This window comes from Bos grunniens, chromosome 19 (genome assembly GCF_055505025.1).
Source record: "Bos grunniens cultivar Pamir isolate PY7600 chromosome 19, Bosgru_T2T1.0, whole genome shotgun sequence".
In the NCBI taxonomy this organism is placed as follows: domain Eukaryota; kingdom Metazoa; phylum Chordata; class Mammalia; order Artiodactyla; family Bovidae; genus Bos; species Bos grunniens.
In genome coordinates, this window is record NC_141183.1 from 22,034,009 (window position 1) to 22,044,704 (window position 10,696).

General features: G+C 39.8%; 2 protein-coding genes across 2 annotated transcripts; one reads left to right on the plus strand and one right to left on the minus strand.

Moving 5' to 3' along the window:
- Nucleotides 1-1,990: 1,990 nt before the first annotated feature.
- On the minus strand, nt 1,991-3,350 carry LOC147351640 (uncharacterized). The gene has a single exon (XM_086355391.1). The coding sequence runs from the start codon at nt 3,301-3,303 to the stop codon at nt 2,464-2,466; it is 840 nt and encodes a 279-aa protein (XP_086211517.1). The 5' UTR covers nt 3,304-3,350; the 3' UTR covers nt 1,991-2,463.
- A 5,829-nt stretch (nt 3,351-9,179) lies between these two features.
- KRTAP4-1 (keratin associated protein 4-1) lies at nt 9,180-10,318 on the plus strand. Its single transcript, XM_086355401.1, has one exon. It carries the CDS (start codon nt 9,496-9,498, stop codon nt 10,003-10,005), a length of 510 nt encoding a protein of 169 aa, XP_086211527.1. The 5' UTR covers nt 9,180-9,495; the 3' UTR covers nt 10,006-10,318.
- The last annotated feature ends 378 nt before the right edge of the window (nt 10,319-10,696 follow it).

Consider the following 10,696-nt stretch of genomic DNA (forward strand, 5'->3'; position numbering starts at 1 on the left):
AAAAAAATGTCTATTCTGAACGTCTGCCCATTTTTTCTATCAGATTGTTTTTGTTTTGCTTTGTTTTTTGCTGTTGGGTCAAGTGAGTTCTTTATATATTTTAATACCAGTCCTTATCATGTATATGATTTGCAAGTATTTTCCCGCAATCAGTAGGCTGCCTTTTCATTTTGTTCACTGTTCACTTTACTGTGTGGAAGCTTTTTTCTTTTGGCCATACCATGTGGCTTGTGGGATCTTAATTCCTGGACCAGGGATTCAACCCAGGTTCCCAGCTGTGAAAGCACAGAGTCACACTCAGTGGACCACCAGGGAATTCCCGCTTTTTGGTTTGATGTAGTCCCACTTTGCTTTTTACTTTTGTTTTTAGTGTCTATTTTTTTTTTTTTTAAGCACCAAGATCAATGTTAAGGTCTATGCTTCCTCCAGAAATTGTACGGTTTCAGATTCATCTTTAATCCATTTTGAGTTTTCTTTTCTTTTTGCCTGTGTTGGTCTTCATTGCTGTGTGCAGATTTTCTCTAGTTGTGGTAAGTGAGAGCTGCTCTCTAGTTGAGGTGTGCAGGCTTCTCGCTGTGGTGGTATCTTGTTGCGGAGCACAGACCCGAGAGTGCGTGGGGTTCAGTAGATGTGGCAACTGAGCATATTTGCTCTGAGGCATACGGAATCTTCCCAGACCAGGGATCAAACCCATGTCCCCTGCACTGGCAGGTGGATTGTTAACCACTAGACCACCAGAAATCCATTTCGAGTTAATTTTTGTGTATGGTGTAAGACAGTAGTTCAGTTTTATTCTTTTGTAAGTGGCAGTAAGTTTTTTCAACACCATGTATTGAAAAGACTGTATTTTCACCATTGTATATTCCTGGTTCCTTTGCTATAAATTAATTGGCTGTAGAATGTATGGGTTTATGTCTGGGCTCTCTATTTTGTTCCATGATGTATGTGTGTTTTTATGCCAAACCATACAGTGTTATTTACTATAGTTTTGTAACACACCTTGCTATCAGCAAGCATTATGTCTCCAGCTTTGTTCTTTTTTATCAAGATTGCTTTGGTTATCTGAGTTTTCTATGCTTCCATACACAGATTACAATTTTTTTTTCTTATTTTGGTGAAAATGCCATTGGATCTTTAATAGGGATTGCACTGAATCTGTAAATTATTTTAGGTAGTAAGGATATTTCAACAATATTAATTATTCTAATCCCTGAGCAAAAAATTTGTTTGTATTTTCTTCAATTTCTTTCACCAATGTATTATAGTTGACAGTGTTTACACTCTAGTTTGCAATGTTCTTTCATTTCTGATATTAAATTTGAGACTTCTCTTTTTCTTACTGAGTCTACCTAAAGTTTTTAATTTGCTTACCTTTTTAAAATAAAAACAGCTTTTAGTTTTGTCGATCTTTCTTTTATCATAAATTTATTTAATTGGAGGCTAATTACTTTACAATATTGTTCTTTTCTCTTATTTTTTTTCCTTTTTTAGTCTCTGTTTCATTTATTTCCACTATGATCTTTATTTCCTTGCTTCTACTCACTTTGCACTTCCTTTGTTCTTCTTTATCTAGGTCCTTGAGTGTAAACTTAGGTAGTTTATTTGAAATTTTTTTGTTTCTCAAGCATTCATTGCTATGAGCTTATCTTTTAGAACTTCTGTTTCAGTACCCCGTAAATTTTGGTATGGTGTAATTCCATTATCATTTGTCTCAAGGTATTTTAAACTTTCTCTTTTGATTTCTTCTTTGATTCATTGGTTGTTCGGTTGCATTTTATTTAATCTCCACATTTTGTTGTTCCTAATACTTATTTAGATTCTTTGGTCTCACAAAATAAACTTCTAGTTGCTATTTGACTTTCCTTTTAGATATTCCTGCACAGAGAAAAGACTGATCTAATAGATTGTCCAAACTATAGTCATTATAGTTATAATTATGATTAATGTGTGTGTGCTGTATAATAACAAAAAACACAGTATGCGATGAATAGTGGTACAAGATTTATTTAGAAATCCAGGTAAAATTCCCTGCATCTAGAGAGACAACTCAAAGTGATTATGAAAAGAAGAAAGTAAGATACAAAAATAATCAGTATATTGAAAAGATACATGGTTATGAAGACTTTTATGAAAATAAGTATTAGAAACTAAATAAAAAGTCATGAGGATTTTTACCCTAAAATACATGTAGAGAGAAGGTGAAGATCTAGATTTCAAAGTCAAAGCCAAGATGCTCCATTATAATGATGCAGGAAGCTGGCACATGACCCACACAGATAGGAAGGGGAGAATCAGGGTGAAGTCCTCTACCTTCCATCAAGCTGATTCATAAGCTTTTATATAGGCAGATGAATAACAAAAAAAATTGGTAATAGACTGCTGGCTTTCAGCATCATTTGGAAGTGAATTTGTCCTAGGAACAGCAAGGTTGATTTGTGAGATGGTGGTTCTTTGGTGAGATTTTCAGCAGCAGGAAGGCTGGCAGCAGGTGGACACACAGCTGGGGTGGCAGCAGGTGGTCCTACAGTAGCCGGGGCAGCAGCAAGGCTGGCAGCCGCTGGATCTGCTGCAGGTTTGTCCACAACTGATGGACCCACAGCACGTAGGCTGGCAGCAGGTGGTCACACAAGTAGGTTTGCAGCAGGTGGTCCTACAGCAGGTGGTCTGACAGCAGACAGGGCGGCTGCAAGGCTGGCAGCAGCTGGATCCACAGCTCTGGTCTCGGCACCCAGGCAGGCAGCAGCACGTGGGGTGGTAGCAGGTTCTATGGCAGTACACGGGTGCACAGGAGGCTGGCTGGCAGCAAGGCTGACAGCAGTTAGAACCACCGCAGGTTTGTCCAGCGCTGCTGGATCCACAGCAGGTGGGCTGACAGCAGCTGGTCACACAGGTAGGCTTGCAGCAGGTGGTTTCAGTGATTTGACAGCAAGTTTGGGGGCAGGAGGGCTGACAGCAGCTGGACTCACAGCAGGTGGGCTGGCAGCAGGTGGTCACACAAATAGGCTTGAGGCAGGTGGTCCTGCAGCAGGTGGTCTGACAGCGGATAGGGAGGCAGCAAGGCTGGCAGCAGCTGGACCCACCACAGGTGGGCTGACAGCAGGTGGTCACACAGGTAGGTTTGCGGCAGGTGGTCCTACAGCAGGTGTTTTCACTAGTCTGATAGCAAGTTGGGGGGCAGCAAGGCCGACAGCAGCTGGGCTCACAGCAGGTGGGCTGGCAGCAGGTGGTCACACAGGTAGGTTTGCAGCAGGTGGTCCTGCAGCAGGTAGGTTGACAGCAAGGGGAGCAGCAGGAATGGCTCATGGTGTCAGGTGTGGAGGGGTGGCTTCTGAGCAGAGATAAATTTCTCAGAATCTGAATACCTCTTCTCTACCAGACCTTTTATACTCTGGTTCCCAAATTTAGGACCAATGAATAGAAATTTCCTTGTTATTATTTATAACTTTTTTCATGATCCATGGAAAATTGCTTAAGGAGGAAGTGTTCCCTAACTATTATGAATATTCTGAAAATAGGATTATTCTCCTAGTTAATATTAAACCATAGGGACTTATTTCCAGAAACGGGAGAAACCATCAACATCCATACCCTTATTTAAGTATGAATCATCATTTCTCAAGACAGACTTCATCCTTTTGTGACCTGTCAGTTAGGATAATTTGTAGAAGATTTCAGAGCCATTGTCCCCACCTACATTTTCCTCTTGGAGCTACTTATATTGGGATTCACCCCTCAAGACAGGTGAAACAAAAGTGATGAATTCAACTCATATTTTAACACATTCTGAATTAAAGTTACATTTTAACAAGCCTTTCATCTATGCCACACAAAATTCAATGATAGATAAATCTGTGAGTAGGAAGCTTTTCCACTTGGTATCTCATTTCCTAAAAACGAGGGACTGAGCACAGAAGAGTTGATGCTTTTGAACTGTGGTGTTGGAGAAGACTCTTGAGAGTCCCTTGAACTGCAAGGAGATCCAACTAGTCCATCCTAAAGGAGATCAGTCCTGGGTGTTCATTGGAAGGACTGATATTGAAGCTGAAACTCCAATACTTTGGCCACCTGATGCAAAGAGCTGACTCACTTGAAAAGACCCTGATGCTGGGAAAGATCGAGGGCAGAAGGAGAAGGGGACTACTGAGGATGAGATAGTTGGATGGCATCACCGACTCAATGGACATGAGTTTGGGTAAATTCTAGGAGTTGGTGATGGACAGGGAAGCCTGGCGTGCTGTGGTTCATGGGGTGTCAGAGTCGGACACGACTGAGCAACTTACCCTGGGGACGCTATCTTTATTAATACATTTAACGGCAAAGGGAAAAGTTTCAAAGCTGCTAATTTGACAACTGAAATAGTTTTCTTTGAATTGCAGTTTCAAAGAAAGGCTATGGAGGATGTCAAAGTGGGTAAAGATGGACAAATGTATGGTGAAGGAAACCATACCTTTGATAATGATCATTTGGTAGTGTATACAGAAATCTAAATATAATATGTTACAAGCAAAACTCAATGTTATAAGCCAATAAAAATATACAAATGTCAATAAATTATAAACATGCAGGAACAAAAGGGACAACAATGACTCAGTGGAGCAAAGCATAATATTTTGGATACTTAGCTATTTCCATATTTGTAACCTTTTGAAAGAAAGAGCATATTTATTTCACTGATTAACACTGGCTCCTGATATTTCATTTGCTCTGACTTAACTGTAGTTATGGATTTCTGATGCCTCTGCTGCTGGGCATCCTGGTCTTGGTGGCAAAGATCTATAAACCCCCTGTTAGTAGATCCAGTGTATGGGTGATAGCATTACCAGTTCATCCAGTCAAATAATCAGCTGCTGTTCATTGAGTCAGAGTGGAATCATAGCAGAAGTGGGATGGATTGAATATCATCTTTCCCTTCTGTGCCTCTGTCCTGAGAATGGCTCTTAAAGGGTGGGAATCAACATGGACTCACTTGAATAAAGGAGAACTCCAAGTTTACTAGCTTGGAACTTGACCTAGCAGTAATTTGTAATAGGGCTGAGTAATGGGGATGTTGGGATGTTGGTTTGAAACAGTGATCACTTCTATTTTGAACAATCTGAAGCCATGTGCCTTAAATCCAGTTATATTCCTTAGCTTCTTCATAAGTTACTAGTGTGTTATATGCTGATTTTGCCACCAGCCACTTTGCTATAGTGTATTGAGGTCTGAATTTTGGTGCATTAGCTTATCCATGTTTGGATCTAAGTATTGTCCAAATAGCAAGAATTGTGATTGTGTGTCTGTTTTGGGTACAAGAAGTTAAATGTCATTAAGGCTAAAGAATGATAATGTTCAGAGTATCAATAACACATTTTGGAAAGTATAAGAGGGAGCAGATGGGATGAAGATAAAATAAGAAAAGAAAGGCAAATGCTCCTTTTCAGGCATAAATGATTAAATAAAGATAAGTAAGCATACTCTTTAAATACCAAAGCTAACCAGATGCCGCGTCAAAATGTCTGATAATTTCCCTTTAAACGTGATAAACAGCAGCTAGAAAATAATCTTGGACATGATGATGACATCTCCTCATCAGGGTATACAACAGGACTTGGGAGAAGACTTCCATTTGAGAACCTCACTCTCCTGGAAACCCAGAACCCACACCCTCTGACACCATGGTCAGCTCCTGTTGTGGCTCCATCTGTTCTGACCAGGGCTGTGGCCAACGTGTCTGCCAGGAGACTGCTGCCAGACCACTTGCTGTCACTGCAGCTGCCGTGCATCCAGCTGCTGCGTCTCCAGTTGTTGCTACTCCCTGTTGCTACAGTTCCAGTTGCTGTGTCCCCAGCTGTGGAGTGTCCAGCTGCTGCTGCCCAGTCTGTTGCCAGACTGCCTGGTGTCTCCCAACATTACGGATTTTCTTGTTGTTGAACTTCATTTCTCACCTCAGCCCTGAGTCAACCACCAGTATTCCTGTGTATTCTTTTTTTTTTTTCATTTCTTTTGTCCACAGCATCTGGACTGGCTCTGATCTGTCATTGTGTTTGTCCATCCCATCGATCGTGCCACCAAGAAGCTGTTCTAAAAGAGGCAGTTTAAACTGAGTACCACAGAGACTCTCCAGATTCTGTGCCTGTTACCTTGACATTCCGGCAGACGATCAAATGTCTACTCTAGTTCGTGGGGACAGGCTCCTAATCCTGTGACTGCTGTGCATGACCTGGCCTTTGCAGTGAGTTCTGTGTGATGGAACAATTACGTGTCCATAAACACTTGGTATCAGAAACATTTTTGGCCCTTTATTTTTTTAGTGTTGATTATGAACTGGAGATAAATTTGTATTTCTGTCATGTGAACAAATAAAACTGATTTTACATATCAATCAAATCCTGTATCAGAGAAAATGCTAAATAATGACTTTCCCCCCCAAAAGTAGATTCCCCTCCTTGCCTGCAAGTTTATTTTATTTTTTAATATAAATTTATGTATTTTAATTGGGTGCTAATTACTTTACAATATTGTATTGGTTTTGCAAGTTTATTGAGAGAAAACAAGAGCTTCCTTTTTACTACAGTTGAATTATGGACCACCCTGCAAGGTCCTTTTGGGAAGCATTAAGTCAAATGTGACCCAATTCCCATCACAATGTAACTCACAATGAAATCTTGGATTCAACAGGAAGACACGTGTCAGGCAGAGTGTATTGGTGATATTGATGAGAAAGAGAAACCATTCTGTTGAAGACAGGTAATGTATAGAGATTGATTCTTAGAAGTAAAACGTGTCATGTATGAAAATTCAAGGGATAGTGTACAGTTTACAACTACATAAGACAAAGTGAAGGAATGAATCAGAAGGAAGTAGAGTGTGTATATTCTTCTAATGTAATTATGATTTTAAAACTACTCCCTCAAAACACATTATAATCATTCTAAGGAGGAGGGATATTTCCTAGCTGTCTTCCTGCCTTCAGGCAGAGCACCAACCATCTCCAAACAAATAAATGGCTGTAGAACTGTGGCCCAATTAGATCAAAATCTCTAACACCTGTTCTTGTTTTCACTTTGTGACTTCTCACTAATATATGAATTTATGTCTATATAAATTGTAACTTTCTTTTTATCATAAATGCTTTTGAGCTATATTGAAACTAAGTGCAAAAACCCTATTATACATAGTTAAAATTTATAAAACCACAATTATAGCAGAGACTTTAACACCCTATTTTAGAATGGTCATTTGAAGGAGAAAAATAAACAAGGAAATAGAGAATGTGAGTAGAACCATTATCAACTTAGATGTAATTGACATTTATACGCACTCTCAGCTGACTCAGTGGTAAAGAATCTGCCTGACAATACAGGAGCCACAGGTTCAATCCCTGGGTCCAAAAGATCCCCTGGAGAAGGAAATGGCAACCCACTGCAGTATTCTTGCCTGGGAAATCATAAGGACAGAGGAGCCTTCCAGGCTCTAGTCCATGGAATCGAAAGAGTTAGACATGACTGAGCAGGCATGCCTGACAAACTTTTCATAATTTTCATATATATCTATATATCTCAAGGATGTTCACAAACATATAGACTACAAAGAAAACTCTTAAAGCAGAATAATATAAACTTCTCTCTCTTACCCAAATGCAATGAAATTAGACTTAAATAACTGAAAAACAGCACAACCAAGCATGTTCCTATAGCTTGGCTTTCTTTTTTACCTTCTTCCCTCCTTGCTGAAATTTTGTCTAAGAAACAAGGTGTGTCTATATGGAATAGGAATGGTCTGTTTTGCCATAGAAGTATACTTATTTTCCTTACGATACTGGATGCTTGGGGCTAGAGCACTGGGACGACCCAGAGGGATGGTATGGGGAGGGAGGAGGGAGGAGGGTTCAGGATGGGGAACACATGTATACCTGTGGCAGATTCATTTTGATATTTGGCAAAACTAATACAATTATGTAAAGTTTAAAAATAAAAATTAAAAAAAAATAAAAAAAAATAAAAAATAAAATCCAAAAATAAATAAATAAATAAAATAATTTAAAAATTATGGAAAAGTTGCAAGAATAGTTCAAGAAGTGTTCTTCATGACAAAATGATGCTCTGTAATTTAGGCCCTGGTGTATATTTTCTACATCAGAGACATTCTCCTCCATAGTCACAATACAGTTCAATTTCAGACTTTTGTTCTTACCAACAATGCTGCAAAGAATATTTTGAGTTTATATCCTGGAGCTCCTGCTTATGTGTATCTGTTGAATATTTTTCTAGAAGTGATATTGCTCAATCAAATCTTATAGTTACTGCTGAATTACTTTATAAAGAATTTACTCCAGCTTAGACACCTACCATTCTGTGTATGAAAACATCTGTTTCCTTTCAAGCTCTCCATCTTATTAGAGTTTAAAAAAATTAGATATTTTGTATTTGTCATTTCAAACTATTCACTGTTGTTATCCCCAGAGCCTAGGGCAAGACCTGGGACATAGTAAGTGTTCAATATTTGGTTTGCAAATGGATAAATTGTTCAATTAAAATTTTCAAAATTATAAATGAGACTGAACATCTTTTAAAACCTTAAAAGGCATTAATATTTCTTTTTCAGTGAAATGACTGTTAATATCCTTCCCTCAATTTTCTATTTGGTTGTTGACGTTTTTTTTCTTACTATGCATGCATTAAGAAAATTAGGTCTTTCCCATGGTGGATTCATGTCAATATATGGCAAAACCAATACAATATTGTAAAGTAAAATAAATAAATAAACTTTGGGTAAAACAAGAAAAAAAAAAAAAGAAAATTAGGTCTTTTTGGTTATATTGGTTAACCCATTTGTTATTTACTTCAGTTTGCTCTTTTTTTTAAATTTAAATTTATTTATTTTAATTGGAGGCTAATTACTTTACAATATTGTACAGTTTGCTCTTTTGTAGTCTTTTGGTTTTGTTTAAAGCTTTACCAAGACTAATTAGACATTAAAATTTTTTAATCTTTTCCTTTATTGTTAGTAAGTTTTCTGTCTTAGAATAGCCTCTCCACTTTTTTAAGAAAAATTCCTCCAAGTACTCCAGTATGGTCACAGTTTATTTTTCTCAAACTGTCTTTAGGGAACAAGATCTATTATCCCACTTGAGGGCTGATATGAGACACAGCTTTAAGGATGACGCCAAGTGTTGACATTTAAATGATGTTTATATGACAACCAATTAGATGAAGAAGCTGAAGAGTCTTTGAAATCAGATGATGCACATAAGAAAGAAGATGAAATGTGAGTCAAGAGGAAAGACTAGATTGGCTGAACCACAACACAGAGAAAGGAAAAATGCATTCTATTCACCAAATAACTAATTTGATAATCGCCTATCTATCTATTAAGGCAAACAATAACAAGGAAATAGCCCTTAACATAGTGACAGCAGTCCCTCAGATGGTTATAAAAGGGGACATGTTGCAATGAGACTTCCAAACTCAAGAATCTCACTCTCTAACTCACCTAGAATCTCCATCCTCTGACACCATGGTCAGCTCCTGTTGTGGCTCCATCTGCTCTAACCAGAGCTGTGGCCAAAATCTCTGCCAAGAGACCTGCTGCTCCCCCAGCTGCTGCCAGACCACCTGCTGCAGGACCACCTGCTGCCGCCCCAGCTGCGGTGTGTCCAGCTGCTGCCGCCCCATCTGCTGCCAGACCACCTGCCGCCCCAGCTGCGGCGTGTCCAGCTGCCGCCGCCCCATCTGCTGCCAGACCACCTGCCGCCCCAGCTGCGGCGTGTCCAGCTGCCGCCGCCCCATCTGCTGCCAGACCACCTGCCGCCCCAGCTGCGGCGTGTCCAGCTGCCGCCGCCCCATCTGCTGCCAGACCACCTGCCGCCCCAGCTGCGGCGTGTCCAGCTGCCGCCGCCCCATCTGCTGCCAGACCACCTGCCGCCCCAGCTGCGGCGTGTCCAGCTGCTGCCGCCCCGTCTGCTGCCAGACCACCTGCTGCCGTACAACTTGCTGTCGCCCCAGCTGTGGTGGATCCTTTTGCTGAAATCAACCATGAACCAGTCACTATCACATCAATGTGGGCATATCATTCGTTTAAAATTTTCCTTGTTTTAAATGACCACCAGCTTTAGGACTCTGTGGTACCACTAAGCCACAAGCAAAACGGCTCCCATTCTGCATTCAAGACCATTCTTGTTCCCCACAGATCTCTTCCCTGCATCTAACCTCATGTGCATGATGTACTTGAACTAAACCCCCAGATATCTGACTATTATACTTGCCTTGACCTTCACAATTATGTTAACTATTTCTAAATAACAGTATCTTGATATAATAAATCCGTGTATTCTTCTTTAGTTATTTTTGAGAGTTGATTTTCAGTTTATTTTCCAGCATTCTTTTTCTCAAGATGAAGAAAAGTGTGGGTTTCTATGGCCAGGAAAGAAAACTTGTTTTTCAAATATCCCCTAATGCCTGTATTACATAATAGAAAGGATTTTATGTATTTTCCAAAATAAGATAAGCCATCCTACCTAACAAACAATAATATTCTTACCCAGTCAGTAAAATGATCCATCCCTGGGCATGTTCTTGCACTGCTGGGCTCTGGAGATCATTCCAACATGTGTGAGGCATGGTTCCTTCCTATCAGGAGCTCACAATCCAACACTGGAGTTAAGAGGACCCTCCCAGGTAGGGAGAATATGTTGGGTAATATTCATGAGAAAGGTGAA

Coding starts and splice junctions, on each gene's coding strand:
- LOC147351640 (XM_086355391.1), bottom strand. CDS start 3,303: ATGAGCCATTCCTGCTGCTCCCCTTGCTGTCAACCTACCTGCTGCAGG.
- KRTAP4-1 (XM_086355401.1), top strand. CDS start 9,496: ATGGTCAGCTCCTGTTGTGGCTCCATCTGCTCTAACCAGAGCTGTGGC.